General features: G+C 42.0%; 1 protein-coding gene across 1 annotated transcript in view; it reads right to left on the reverse strand.

Moving 5' to 3' along the window:
- Nucleotides 1-13301, reverse strand: part of oprm1 (opioid receptor, mu 1) — a gene marked incomplete at both ends in the record, with an annotated part of 30211 nt that extends 16910 nt beyond the window's left edge. The window contains one exon of the mRNA XM_083922463.1: nt 13015-13301. Within this exon, the coding sequence (XP_083778589.1) occupies nt 13015-13301 (287 nt within the window). The remainder of the gene's footprint in view (nt 1-13014) is intronic.
- Between the last annotated feature and the right edge of the window lie 2450 nt (nt 13302-15751).

Below are 15751 nucleotides of genomic sequence, written 5' to 3' on the forward strand. Positions count from 1 at the left end.
CATGTGCAAAAGGGTATTGGCTGAAGTGAAATAATAACGGGATGCTTTGGTGATTATTATCCTCTCAGCCAAATATACTGAAGTGACAGGCGAAGTGTCTTTTATGGATTGGGAAAGTGGCAACATGTTGCACTGGTTGCAGCAGACTTTGCATTAGTAAGCAGGGTGAGCCCTGCATGAGTTCCTTCTCTCTATTACATCCTGTCTTTCTATTTTCAGGTTTGCCTTATCCTCGGTTTAAACTTTCCTATCTCCACTGCTTTGATTTACTTCAGCCTTAATCTTTAGAGCAGGTGGACGAACTGAAATCAAAACATACGTCAGACTGATAAAAAGAGCAGAGGAGTGTGTTTGCATAGCAACTTTATGCATTCGTGTGTGACAATTGCGTGTGCACATTTCCTGAGCTGTAAATGGCAGACACTCCCACACAAACACAGAAACGGGCAAATAAATAGAAAAGTAAGCTACGCGTCAAAAAGTTAGAGGGACAAACTGCTTGGCTGAGCGTGTTTCGGGCCGTCAGACAATGACGAATGGAAACTGTTGTGACAGATGTGCTGCTGTATAAGCTGAGGGTGGCTCAATGTGATGCATTCATGCAAACTCACACACTCCAACACACATCGTTGAGAAGAATTACACACAGAATCATGCATTTAGTCCATATAGGCAAATACACACAAACAGTCACATGCACACAAACAACTCACAGATATATCACATACATTTCATAATTCTAATTCCACTGAGCAGTTGTATTGTTGTATTAATTGTGCTGCCCTGTTTTCCATAACATTCTCTTTTTCTTTACAGTTTACAGTTTATTTACAGTTTTTTTTGTTACATTACTTTAAGACAGAATTAAGTTTTGTAAACATTTAAAGCCTAACTTGCTGTTATTCTGCATTGCCCTGTTTTTAATGACTCGGGGTTGACTCAATGACTAAAGCCTTTGTCTGGTACACGTACAAAACTACCCTCTTTTTTACACCCATAACCTTCAGCTGTGCAGAGTGTGTATATGTGCACGTTGTACAAGGCCATCTATCATAGACTGTATATAAGAGCTGGACATAGCTACTGTGACATCACCTGTTTCTTTGAGGACTGCTGTTTTGAAGCCAGGGGATTGGCATTTTGGCCGTTTTGAAACTGGACGTGACCATATTTGGACAAGATAGTGGAGTTAGGGACAAGCACTGAGGAGCTTCAGGCTTCTTATATGGTGCTGGGCTAGTCTACATGCTAAAGAGTAAAACTGCAGATTTTTCATTCTTCATTTCTTCATTTGTCATTCGGCAGATTATTGCGTCAGGTGGGTGGGGAGCTCCGGATGCTGGCGCTGTTTGCTGCAGTGACATAGAGCCAGTTGAAATTTTCCCTTACGTTACAAGCTAACGCTAGCTAGCTAAGGTTACATATGTTAGAATGGTGTAACAGAACGCTGATCAAGACATTTTTAGGCGACCACAATGTTACAGTTAATTTCGATGAAGTGAAAACTGTGAGAGGGTCAAAGTCCTGAGACTTTAACAAAGACAAAGTGGCATGGACATATTTCTATAAACTTCTATTCTGTCACCAGCACGGTGGTCTGTCAATCACAATGTAACCACGCCCCAAAGCATACCCTACTTTATCGTCTATGTCATTTTAAATGGGACCATTATTTTCAAAATAAGCATCATGAATGTTATGAGATAAATCAAGTGAGAAGTAGGGTCATTTTCCCATAGACTTCTATACAATTGGACTTCTTTTTGCAACCTTGCATCCCACCTGTTTACATCCCAACACGTTGCCTTACCATTGAAAACACATACCAAGGAAGTGAGAGGTGAGAATTGCCACTCCTCTCCTCTCACTCCACTTTGTGTTTACTGACAGAAGCATTGAATTAAAAACATTCATCAGCAATCAGCAGGTGACATAGATGCAAGGAGATGAATATCCATGGACACACACAGATGTACAATTGATCCATAGTCACTGTTATAATGTTGTAGTGAAATGAAACCAGGTAACAAATCAATTAAATACATCTGTAAAAAATTGGTGGTTGTAATGTGAAATGTGTGAATTTGTATAACAGGTTAAAACATTCAAAACAACCGGATAAGACAGCAGTCATTTTTTATCAAAACAAAGCTGTTTTGAAGGAACTACCAACACCTGTAATGTTTTAGGACAGAGCTTTTTAACTTGCAGTAAAACCATCTATCGTCGCGGGGGGCTGGAGCTAGTCCAGGCTGACATCGGGCGTGAGGTTGGGTCCACCCTGGACAGGACGCATGTCTATCACAGGGCACATAGAGACAAACAGAGACAGACAACCATTCACACCTACGGGCAATTTAGAGTCATCAATTAACCTAACCTAGCACTTGGACTGTGGGAGAAAGCCGGAGAACCCGGAGAAAACCCACGCAGACACGGGGAGAACATGCAAACTCCACACAGAAGGGCCCTAGCCGGGATTCGAACCAGGAGCCCTCTTGCTGTGAGGCGACATGTGAGGTGCTAACAGTGAAAACCACAACAATCCAAACTTGGCCTCATTAGAAGATACTTGAATTAAATTTGCAAAACACTTCAAACATCCTCTAAATGGGATTATTTCAAACACAATGAAATAAACAACACACACATCTATTCAACAACCACTGCATTGTGTTCTGCTCGAGGGTTTGATAATCATTGCCAACTTCAATGTGATTCACTCTTACAGTATAATGGATTTCCATCCCCGGAAATAGGACAAGAAGAAATAGCTTATCAATTTAGGCCAGATCTTTACAGCGCATCTGGGATTGGCCCTGGACCTCAAGATGAGTTTATCGGCCTGTTGCTAAGGAACGCTATTGTTAATGTACTAAAGATCTTCAACATAGGGTCTCTCTGTGCCCTTGGCCTCTTAAATGCACATTAAATACATGCAACCGTTCTACAGCAATGAAGAGGTTAAGCAGCACTTTAACTGTGAAGACTCTGGGCGAGGTCATCAGTTCACCTCCTTGGTTAGGTTTGTTTGCTCAACCGTGGCACTTTTGCAACAGTGACCCATTCTTGTGGGAAACCATGTTTTTGAAAACAAACAAAGATGCATGGAAAGCCTCCGATGGTTACAAGCAGGGGTGTATTTAACAACATTGTGAAAATTGGTTTTGAAGAACAAATCTGTAATACCCTCTTTTGATTTTAAATGCTAGCTTTGATGAAGAAGGACATGTGTAACCGTACCCGTCAGAGAGCATAAAGAGCCAAATCGGTGTTTATGAGTGAGTCACTGTGAAACTGACGGATTGACAAAAGAGCCGAGGGGCACCCATCAATCATCAAGCAGAGAAAGAGACAAAATCTTTTGTTCCCTCCTCTTTCACTTAACTGTTTCTTCATTGCGACATTCTTCGAATAAGTACTTCCTTTATTTTCCCTGTGATCTCTTTAGTGTCAAACTCAGAATGTATAAGACATTCAGAGTTTAACAACAACAACCTCATGTAACTAGTCATGGATGAATGAATTTCCGTCTCATTCCTTTTTTATTTATTTTTTGACTCCAACAGAACACCTGTTGAATCCAGACTCACAGCGCTCTAATTCTCCAGCAGTGTCCGGTGGAGTTAAAAAACTCATTACTCAGAGACACACACACACACAGGAAGTACAGCCTAATTACTTCTCTGCACTGTCAACTAATTACCCCCCCCCCCCCCCCCCCCCCCCCAAAAAAAAAAAAGAAAATGAGTCCTGGTACCGCCTTGTTGTGTACAGATACACAAATTTAGAAAGAGCAGCACGTAGAGTTCCCTCCTCTCTCTTGTCTCACAATGTGCTGTCAAACTCTTTCACGCTGATAATAATAATAATGACTACTGAAATAAATTGGTTTGTCAAATTGGTAAACAGGGTCAATCATTTAATCTTCATTATCTGATACTTGTTGTTGTTGCTGGGCGGAGAGTACAGGCCTTCTTGACGTGCTCTGTGCCAGGTGAGATTCTCTGTACTCCAAAGCAATCCCAGTAATTGCAGCTTAACATCCACAGGTGAACAGCAGTTATCGATCTGTCTGCTTGTAATTCGTCAGTTAGAGCCATAGTACACAGTGGCTGCATGTTCAGCGCTGCTATGAAAGTGGTTGCCATCACTGTTGATTGGAGCTTGAACTGATAAATACCTCTCACTACTGCAATCCTTTGTCCTGGGAATGAATACCTGTTGTAACCTTCCCCACTGAAGACAACATCCAGATTGTTTGTATTGTTTTTTTATTCCAGTGTTAATGGGACTTAAAGACAGATGTTACTCTAGGTTGGCAGGTGATTCGAGGTTGCTTTTAGTCACGGATATCTGCTGTCAGTTCAGTCAGGTTACCTTCACAGCTAATATAAATCCGCGGGCTGGTTGCTCCAGCATTGTGTCAGCCACTGTGTTCACGGTCAGAAGAACTCACATCCGCCATGCATGAATACACATGAAAGGTATTTTTTGAACTATTCACAAGCCTGTCATCAAAGAGATGCTTTAAAATGAAGTCAGTGATCCCAAAGGGTTGATTTGTATGCATTTATTCTTGGTTCAAAAAAAAGAAAAATACTACCATACCTGGTGACTAATCTGTGTTAATGACAAGGAAGCCATTCTCTTTAATCCCACTCACCTCCTGTTCATTTATAGTGTGTAAACCTTTATAGAAAAAGATTTGCAGTACCCCTGAAAACCAGATCTTTTGTTTTGCGTAAAGTGTTTAAAGGATGGGTTCAAAATAATACTGACATGCCCATATACGCATTGAAAGGACAGGCTTTGTAATCATTCCTCCTGTTCATAGCGGCCTTGTAGATAAAGCTTCAGCCTTCTTCTAATGGTTATCTTAGTTTGTCTCTTTTAATAGGCATTTCCCTCTTTGTGCTTCTATGGACAGCATGTACTTCCTAAAGAGGGGTTAAAAGAAAGTTTTTATTAAAAACAACGCCTGATTTATTTGTCTCATTTATGCATGCAACGTTTTTTTCTCACCATCACTTAAATTGAAATTGCTTTAGGAAGCGGCCAGAATGAACTGGAAAAACAATTACAGCAACCAAAACCCATCCAATGTATATACGGTTGTGTCAGTATTGTTTTAAGATAGACAATGGAAAAAATATGAGCCTGTCTAACTATAAAGAAAGGGGTGTATGTGTGTGTGTGTGGCAGGCGTATATCTCAAGAACCTATAATGCCATCTACTTCACACTTGGCGGATGTATTTCTGGGTTTCCCAAGGGAGTGCAGTGTGTGAAGCGCTATAACAACAAACTTTATATTTTGGCCTCTGGCTCAGAAACAAACAGATTTTTTTCCCCTGGATTCTGACGGACCAGGGGTGCCCAATTCTGGTCCTGGAGGACCACTCTTCTGCATGTTTTAGGTCTCTTCCTGGTCTTACACACCTGATTCTTCAAACCCGTGACAAGCTTCAGCTGCTTGATAATGAGCACATCATTAGATACACACCTGATTCAGGGAGAAACCTAAAACATGCAGGATAGTGGCCCTTCAGGACCAGAATGGGGCACCCCTGGTGCAGAAAAATCATACCATATAAACCATGCCCATTTGTGTTTTTCTGCCATTTTTAATTGTGTCCAGTTTTTTCGCTACCACTCCTTAAAAATTTGGGGCAACCTTTACCAAATATCATACAAAACATCTCTGGACCTATCCAGAAAAAGTTCCTTTTCCATTGTTTTGCTATAGTTGCCCCTAAAAGTTTCATTAAATGCTGTGGGTAGGGCTTCTATTACAAAAGATCATACCTCCTGAATGCTTTGTGGACATGTAGATATGATATTTGAGTGACCATGATCAATTTGTTGCCATTGGAAAATAGTGTAGACGCATCATCTTATGATAAAGGAAATGTGTCCATCTACATACGAATGTATGACTGTCCTTCGCATATCTCAAGAAACTTTAATCCAGTCACCTTCACACTTGGCAGACCAACGCTGAGTGTGGTCCTTTAAATGTACAAAGATTCTTGACTCTTTTGTTTGCTTACAATCAATACAAACAATAGAAATTGTAATTATGTCTGTTGGCAGCTCATCACAAGACTACACGTTAGCAACTGCCTGAGACTATTTGTCTTGTCAGACAGCGGGAGCCACGAGAAACCCATTAGAGAGAAACATTAGTGAGGATCTATGACATTTGTCTTGTGAAGTACATTGCATTGACTCTCATCATAACATCGTATTTCATGTGACTGGGTTCGAACAGGAACAGATGTTTAAAAGTTACTTTGGCGTCAGAGAGCAGGGTCATGGAAAATGTGTGAAGTAGTAAAGGAATTATACACGGACGCTTTTGTTGTGCTGCTACATGCTTTTACGCACAGCAGCTTACTTCATCCAAGTCCCTTGGTCAAACGCCTCGTAAACATCCAAAGTGCTGCTGGATGTGACCAACCAGCTGCTCATGTAGCTGGATGGTAGATGGAGACAAGGGTTTAAGGGGGGTGGTGAAGTCATTTGGCACTCATGCTCAAAACGTGTGTTTCCATGGTAACAGGAAGCACTCTACACTGGCAGCATATTCCTTGTGAAACCCAGCGGTTTGATGGTCAACCGCAATCGATTTTTCCAATTGAGCGTGCAGACCTCTGGTTTTGTTTGTTTGCTCACAAATTTGCAGATGTAAGTGTGGAGTGAACAGATGAGGGACAGAGAGACAGCAAAAGGACAGGGAGATAAAGGATGACGGAGACATGCTTTATGGCTTAGAGGTTATCAGTACTCGGACGATAAGGGGAAAAACATCTCTCGTCGACGCCTGTCTCTGTTTAATCTGGCAATAATGCATTCAAGGCAGTGTCTGTAAAGTGGGGACGGAGAGTTCAAGACTACATTTCCATTAAACAGTAAATATCCACTGTGTCATTAGCTAAATGGCTGTTCACTCTCGGTCTGTCGACAAAGAGAGAAAAGACTAAAAGACAGGCAGAGAAAAAGGAGAAAGACAGAAGGGTTGATGAATGTTAATGACCCTGATGGACTGTGGTTTTCAGAGGAATGAGACACATCCTTTACCTTCTTTCCAATTCCCTTAAAGTCTCATTCTGTTGAAATCCACAAAACTTTTTTCAGTCACAAACACACTTTTAGCCTCCGTACACACTCTGCTGGTTGAGTCAGTGCCATTTCATTAGAGAAGGCAGGGTATGTCATCCTAAATCTGTTCTCACAACAGCCACGGATGAGAGAGCTAAAGCTCAAGTAATGCCCTTCACATCTGTCATCTGCTTTCTAGACAAACTATTTTAGAATACATAATGCAAGCTTGTGTACCAACCCATACATCATAAACACTCTTGTATCCCTGCCAGACAGCTGCAGACAAAGATCCCATCCTTTAAATGATGTGCATAACTCATACTTCAATAAGCAATTTCACTTCCGTTGCTCTCCCTTTGTTTTCCATTCAGTTTTGTTACTATGGAAGAGGCGGAAGAAAGAAATTACTGGTTATACTGGGAGAGAGAGGCTGAGTGGGCTGGTTAAACTGAGAGAGAACGGCTGAGTGGGCTGGTTATACTGGGATATAGAGGCTGAGTGGACTGGTTATACTGGGATATAGAGGCTGAGTGGACTGGTTATACTGGGACAGAGAGGCTGAGTGGACTGGTTATACTGGGATATAGCGGCTGAGTGGACTGGTTATACTGGGATATAGAGGCTGAGTGGACTGGTTATACTGGGAAAGAGAGGCTGAGTGGACTGGTTATACTGGGACAGAGAGGCTGAGTGGACTGGTTATACTGGGACAGAGAGGCTGAGTGGGCTGGTTATACTGGGATATAGAGGCTGAGTGGACTGGTTATACTGGGATATAGAGGCTGAGTGTACTGGTTATACTGGGAAAGAGAGGCTGAGTGGACTGGTTATACTGGGACAGAGAGGCTGAGTGGACTGGTTATACTGGGACAGAGAGGCTGAGTGGACTGGTTATACTGGGACAGAGAGGCTGAGTGGACTGGTTATACTGGGACAGAGAGGCTGAGTGGGCTGGTTATACTGGGACAGAGAGGCTGAGTGGGCTGGTTATACTGGGATATGGAGGCTGAGTGGACTTGTTATACTGGGATATAGAGGCTGAGTGGACTGGTTATACTGGGAAAGAGAGGCTGAGTGGACTGGTTATACTGGGACAGAGAGGCTGAGTGGACTGGTTATACTGGGACAGAGAGGCTGAGTGGACTGGTTATACTGGGACAGAGAGGCTGAGTGAACTGGTTATACTGGGACAGAGAGGCTGAATGGACTGGTTATACTGGGACAGAGAGGCTGAGTGAACTGGTTATACTGGGAAAGAGAGGCTGAGTGGACTGGTTATACTGGGACAGAGAGGCTGAGTGGACTGGTTATACTGGGACAGAGAGGCTGAGGGGGCTGGTTATACTGGGACAGAAAGGCTGAGTGGACTGGTTCAACACATTCTCATCAACAGGTTTTTAGGTTATCACAGGAAAAGTTCAGACAAAAGTGATGTTATCTTACAAAACTGTTTAACAACCGAAGTGAACCACATGACAGTGACAGACTGGAAGGGACCCGTGGGGGTTGCTTTTGATGTATGTTAGGTTTAGGCACCAATACTACCATTCACTCTCCTATTCTACATCATCTCCTTTTAATACCTGGAAATGCACACACGAAATAAATACTTGGAAAGTGCAGAAATAACTGCATATTACTTTCCGTTCCACGTACGAAGAATGCATTAGAACAGCCTGGCTAATTATGAAAGGACAGAGGCTGAGTGGACTGGTTATAATGGGACAGAGAGGCCGAGTGGACTGGTTATTTTGTGCTTTGAGAATGAAGGAGCAGAGAGAACAGGCACAACATCAGACAACAGAGCACAACAACAAACTCACTGATTGTTGTTAGTCACTGTACAGATGAGAATGTGTGTTGCCTGGCAATGTGCAAAACCTGTGCAGGTTCTCTTTTTCCCTCAGTGTTTGCAGTCGGTAGATTTTATGTTGTTTACACTTTAGGCTTGATGCTTTATTCTGCTGTTAAGGTTTCAGGTTATTTCATTTATGTAGCTTAATAATGCTGGTTACATCTGCCATAGTGTCCATCATTCTTTTTTATTAATTGTGGGTCAATTTTCTGTTATTTATAGTTAATAAAGTAATGTCCAATATTCTGGATCATCCTAGATAGATAAATAGATAGAAAGAAAGATAGATAGATAGATAGATAGATAGATAGATAGATAGATTGATAGATAGATAGATAGATAGATAGATAGATAGATAGTTAGATAGATAGATAGATAGATAGATAGATAGATAGATAGATGGATAGATAGATAGATAGATAGATAGATAGATAGATAGTTAGATAGATAGATAGATAGATAGATAGATAGATAGATAGATAGATAGATAGATAGATAGATAGATAGATAGGTAGATAGATAGATAGATGGATAGAAGGATAGAAGGATATATAGATAGATAGATAGATAGATAGATAGATAGATAGATAGATAGATAGATAGAGAGATAGATAGATAGATAGATAGATAGATAGATAGATAGATAGATAGATAGATAGATAGATAGATAGATAGATAGATAGATAGATAGATAGATAGATAGATAGATAGATACATAGATAGATAGATAGATAGATTTGGCAGAGTGCTGTAGCTTGCTGTTTCCAGTCACATCCAAACTTCTCACATCCTTTAGAGTTTCCCAGCAAATCCATCCCGAATCCTTCAGATAAAAGTCCGTCTACAGTTGGCAACTGGGAAAGGCCTTGAAGGTCTCAATTTTTTAGTTACTTAACAACCCGTATGCCCATTGGCAATAAAAAAAACGCTTCATGTAAAACGTTTAAAAGACTACAAGACCTTTAAAAGACTACGAGACCTTTAAACGAATTCTGGCGCTCCGTCTCTCACTCCACATTAAACACACCAGGGCTACATTGCATCACTTCCAGCAAACTTCCCAGAGAACAATTGGGGCATCAGCGATCTGTTTTAACCAAATATTCTCTGGCATAGCACACCCAAAACACCGAAACACCAAATCTATCACCACGTTAATGGGATGTCCACTACCGATTCTGTTTGTAACCGGTAGAGTACTGACAACTTTATATCCGCTTCTCCTGTTCAACTGACTATAGCGATTTACATTATAGACACTCAACTGTTAATCCCACTGCAGGCTGTTCCCAGTCACTGTTTTGTATATATAACAAGAAGTAATGCACTGTAATTCATATGTAATCCAGGCATTTATTACATCCGGAGCAAAGAAGGAAACCAGAAGAGGTGGTGTAAGACCGCTAACCTCTCCATAGAGAGGCTTGTCAGGGTGGTGGATGGGTCCATATTTTGTAAGATATCATACGCACCTGTTGATGAGAAAGAATTGCCTACTGTTCTTACAGATATTTGAACTAATCACAGACTCACAGCGGTGTGCCTCTGCAGAATAAAACGCTGATACATGAAACTGCCAATCAGATTAGTTGATTAAACAAAAGTGCTCCTTTAACTCTTTAGCTTTAGCTCTTTGGTGCTGTTCAAATTCAGTGCACGTTGTTTTGTAGCCCAAAAAGCTTCTTTAATTGAATAGTTATATCATATAACAGCATCATACCCTCCCTTTAAAAATGTAATGGTGTTTACATCTGAGTACGCTTCAAACTTCTTTTTATATTTTATGTTCACTTGAGATAAATAGTCGAGTAGTGCTCTTTCCATCTAGGGCCCAATGGGCATGCCTGGCGTGAGTAATTTGGGGTAGAAAACATCCGTCACAGATGTGCACGTTCTTGAGCAAAACAACTATTTAGGGAAGCACTCGGACTGAAGGGGATGATGTGTGCAGTCTGGCAAATGAGCATTCGCTTGATGCTGCGTCAGCCTGGAAACAGTCGAGAAGTGAGTAAAATAGCAGTAATAGAGAAGCCTGTGAATGTTCTCATTCGTCCAGGTCATCGTTATCCTCAAAGCAATTTCAGTCAAAAACAACTGGACTGGTTGTTTGTCTAGGAAGACGTTTCACCTCTCATCCAAGAGGCTTCATCAGTTCATGTACGCATCTGACCAGGCTGGGACTGGTCCAACTAACTGGTGTGGAGATCCAGGTATTTAACCTCTCAAAAGGCCGATGATGTCACTGAAACCCTTTGTGCTCCAAGTGCCCACGCCCGTCGTTAGAGTGACAGTCGGTGGTGGGCAGTTGGTTTCGACGTCGTTAGTGCTCTATTGAGTCTGAACGACAGTCGTTGGGGTCACCCGGGCCATGTGTGAACAGTTGTCCTTTGAGGTTAGATTGTTGACTGTTGGCATTTGGAGCACAAAGGGTTTCAGTGACATCATCGGCCTTTTGAGAGGTTAAATACCTGGATCTCCACACCAGTTAGTTGGACCAGTCCCAGCCTGGTCAGATGCGTACATGAACTGATGAAGCCTCTTGGATGAGAGGTGAAACGTCTTCCTAGACAAACAACCAGTCCAGTTGTTTTTGACTGAAATTGCTTTGAGGACAGTAATAGAGAAGTAAATCAACATAGATGAGTCTTCTCGTCTTCCAGCAACTTCTTTAAATTTCAAAGCCATTTACTGTGTGGCAAGTTCAGCACAGCAAATCCTCAACTCGGCTACTCTTCAGTCATCTATCAGATTTACAAAGTGAGTAATCACCAGGTGGGAAAGTAAAGGTGGTCCACTCACTTTTATCTCCATCGCCCTCAGCTTTCTCATTGCTCACCGTCTCTCCTCCAACCTCCACACGTGTCCATCTTTGTTCCATGTTCATGTGTCACCTGTTTCGTCCTCATTCTTCTCCTCTAACTGCTTCATCCATCTTGAGACTTTTATTCATCTACCTGAAAGAGGCTCATCTGGAATGAGCATCAGGGAGCATTTCACGAAACTAAATGTCAGATTTTAAGGTGTAATTAAAGGCACTACCTGTGAAATCCAGTTTTTAGCACATAAGTGAGTTCTGATTTTTGATTTATTAATATCAGTGCATGTAATGGGAAATATCAAGCTTGTGTAAGACTTTTAAACTAATAGACCTTCCTAATACTGAGTCATTATCCCTGCAAGAGTCTTTAAAGTTAATTTAGCATGGGAAATGACCGCAAATTAGAAAAAATAAAAGAGCAAGGGGCCGGTTAATTTTTTCTTTTACCATCACATATTATGTAATACTCCTTGTGACAGGTCATTAAAGAGAATAAAAGTCCCCTTTCAGTGGTGAGATCTTGAAAAAGTATGACATTTGTTTGATACCTTTAAATATCAATTAATGAGATGTCCGCTTATTGGCTGAGTGAACAGATTTGGCAGGAAAGTGGCCTAGATTTAAGAAAGGGGAGTCGTGGGAGACATCTTGGAACACGTCCTATATAAGTCTTTTAAGTTGTTCTGATGTGTTTGAGAAACAAAGTCATATACACCAGTGTACTCATCTTTCTGTAAAATAAGTAGTTATTCATTTTCAGCACATCAGTTGTATGGAAACTTTTTTTTAAAGAGCGTTTCCTAGACTATTTAGGCCTCATCTAATGTACATGCAACTTAGAATAAGCACAGGCAAAGAGCGAGAGAGAGAGAGACAGAGAGAGAGAGAGATAGAGAGAGAGAGAGAGAGAGAGTCGCATATTATAGCTCTGTTGTTATGGATAAGGGCTCTCCATCACCTCGCTCAGCTCGCTCTGTGCGCGCTGGTGCTGCAACGGTTGGATGCATTTTACGCATGAACGGCGGCTGAGCAGGCAGCATTGTCAACACACCGCATTCGCATGGTCTCACTCGGCCTCATTAACACACTCACAGACACACCTTTATGTACAACATAGTTAATACGCCAACAGGTTGCCACACTTTTCTTCATCGCGGTCATGTTAAAGGTCTCTTAAAAAAGTCCAAATATGCGCAACACACGCACACTCATCAGTGTTCCGTTCGCTGTCTTACCTGACGATGATGTACATGACCAGCACGTTTCCAACCAGCCCCACCACGCTCACTATGGAGTAGAGAGCGGTGATAACAATCGCTATGATAACCGGGTTGGTGTCGTCTTCCAGGCTGCCGGCCAGTCCTCGATCCCCGTTGCATCGCGCCTCTGCGAAGCTCGTGGTGTTGTTGTCTCCGGTGAAGTTCCCACAGAAGCTGTTGTTGTTGTTGTTATTGTTGTTGTTGTAAAACACGGGGAGCTGGCTCAGATAATTCGCCGCCGAGCCGTTGCTTGCGCTCTCCATGGTCCTCGCGGTGTAGGTGCGGCGCGCGTCTTTCGCCTCCCCTCGGGTGTCCGTCTGCGGACTCTGCCCCTGTGATGTCCCGCCGGGTGCTTGTGCGTTGTTCGCTCGGAGAAGCGGGACGGACCTGCCGGTGACGTTAAGACCTCGCCGTGTTGAAGAACGTGGCCGCGTGTGATGATGAGGGTTGACAGCATGCAGCCTGCGCGAGACTCACTACTAAAGATCGTCGCGCGGCACAGCGAGCCTGCACCGAACAGAAGAGATGACGTGAAAATGAGTTAGTTCGCTCCCTTTCTTCTTTTCCTCCCTCGGTTCCTTCCCCTCTTCTTTCATCCCCCCCTCTTCCCTACACTTCATGTCCTTCCTTTCCCTCAAATTTGTTTTATCACTTCATTTTTCTCTTCTTTCTCTTGCTTCTTTTCTTCCTTCCTCGCTCCTTTTAACACTTTTGCTCATATTTGTTCATTCCCTCCTTCACTCTTGCCCTTTCTCTTCTCCTTCCTTGCTCCCATCCTGCCTTCCATCAGTCATTTCTCCTTACTTGTTCCTTCCTGTCTTTCATTCCTTCCTTCCTTCTTATTCTCCCCCCTTTTGCTAAACTATAATCATCCCTTTATTATTTCCTTACTTTTCTCTTATACCTCCTCCCTTCATTTCTCCCTCCTTTCCTATACCTCCACCCTCACTTCACTTAACTTTGTTCACTTGTTCCCTCTTTCCCTTCTTCCTATTGTTCTATTCCCTTTTATCTACTGTCTCCCTGTCTTTTCTATACTTCCATCAGCCACTTCGCTCGATGTTGTTCATCCCATGATCCTTTTTCCTTCCTTTTTTCCTTCCCCTTTCCATCCCCTCCCATCCTTCCTATGATTAGGCTTTTTGTTTGTTATTTGGAGGACAGTTACAGACCTGTCAACCCCTGCAGCACACGCACACACACTCTTATAGATACATCATCTTTACCCTAAGAAAATGAAAGTTTGGATGAAAACATTTGAAGTTTTTTTTTAAATTGTAGCATCAGCTTCTCCATTAAGTGGCAATGCGCTAGAAGCGTACTTTACCTATGTTTTCTTTTTAAGTAAAACAACTAACAAATACAGTAATAGTACAAGAGGATGTCAAATCATGTTGGATAATGAAACACCATGACAACCGTAAGCACTCTGAATAAGGACATTATTGATGGAGAGGAGGATCTGATAGGTTATCATTGCATGCACGTGTAACGCTTGGATGAGCGCCCTACCTCCCTGATTTCAGTTTTCTGCGCTGTATTCTAATCAGCAAAGCCGAGCGAGGGAATGTGGCACGGTGTAATCCAATAGGGATTGATTTTAATCAGGATAATGTCCTTGCTGGTCTCATTACAGTCGCATAGAGGCACGAAATGGGCAAAGATCATTTACTAAATGTGTTGGGGGCCTGTTGAGAGTAAAGTGTTCAACATGAGCATACATACTCAAAGTCATTATTGTAAGTTTGTTTTTACAGTCACTTTAATCAACAAAAATCCACACAATAAAAAAAAAACAACCTTGTTAGCTAATTGTATTGGGAGTTTGGTGATAAAACCCGAGGAGCAGCAGGGCCGGAGGGAGCTCTCCTGCTGCTGATAAGGAGAGAAAATCTTATCGCTTTAAACGCACTGACATGTTTTTAAATACAGAACAGGGTTTCATTTAGTTGGGGGTGTGAGATAACTTGCAGCCCCTGTGGTTCGTTTTCGCATAAATAAGTAGCGTCTTTCAGTTCTGAGCTTGCTATTTTATCAAGTAGATTAATTCTGCAGCTCATGCCTGAGCACTCTTTTGTATAAGGTCGACTTCCAGCCGTGCTGCGTGCTAGTAGGTATGTGATTCGAGGGTGTGAGAAGAGGTGCTACAATCCCTATTAACACAAGCCGGACACAGATGGTCATTATATTTCATGGAAAGGCTTACATTTTTCAAGTCTATCTTAACACAAGAGGGAATGTCATACCAAGAAGATATATCTGATTAATATGTCTGACTTCTGAGGGCTCATATCAGCTGTAGCTCATGTTTTGGGAATGTGGATTTTGTCCGCCTTCGCTTATTAGAGTCACTTAGGAAGGGATAACTTAATAGCAGGGCTGCCGTTATCTTAGTGGAAACATGAGGTCATGTCTTCTGTAATAATTCTGGGCAGTTGAAAGGTTTTAGCAACCTGGGAGGGGGTTAACATCCTCCAGTTCAAACTGGCTAACAGTGTGAACATATTTTTTATTTTGGAGAAATGATTACAGCAACAATAACTTGTTCAATATACATATGGGAATGTGAGAGTCTTTTCTAAAAATAAGTACCTTACAATACATCTATACAGTCATTCCCACAGAGATACTTGACTAAGCAATTTGAAAAGAGAGGAATTGATGCTGCGATGCTGGAAATTAGCACTCATGTCATTGTTATTCCTCTGAAGCG

The sequence above is a fragment of the Echiichthys vipera genome, assembly GCF_963691815.1.
Source record: "Echiichthys vipera genome assembly, chromosome: 11".
NCBI classification, from domain to species: domain Eukaryota; kingdom Metazoa; phylum Chordata; class Actinopteri; order Perciformes; family Trachinidae; genus Echiichthys; species Echiichthys vipera.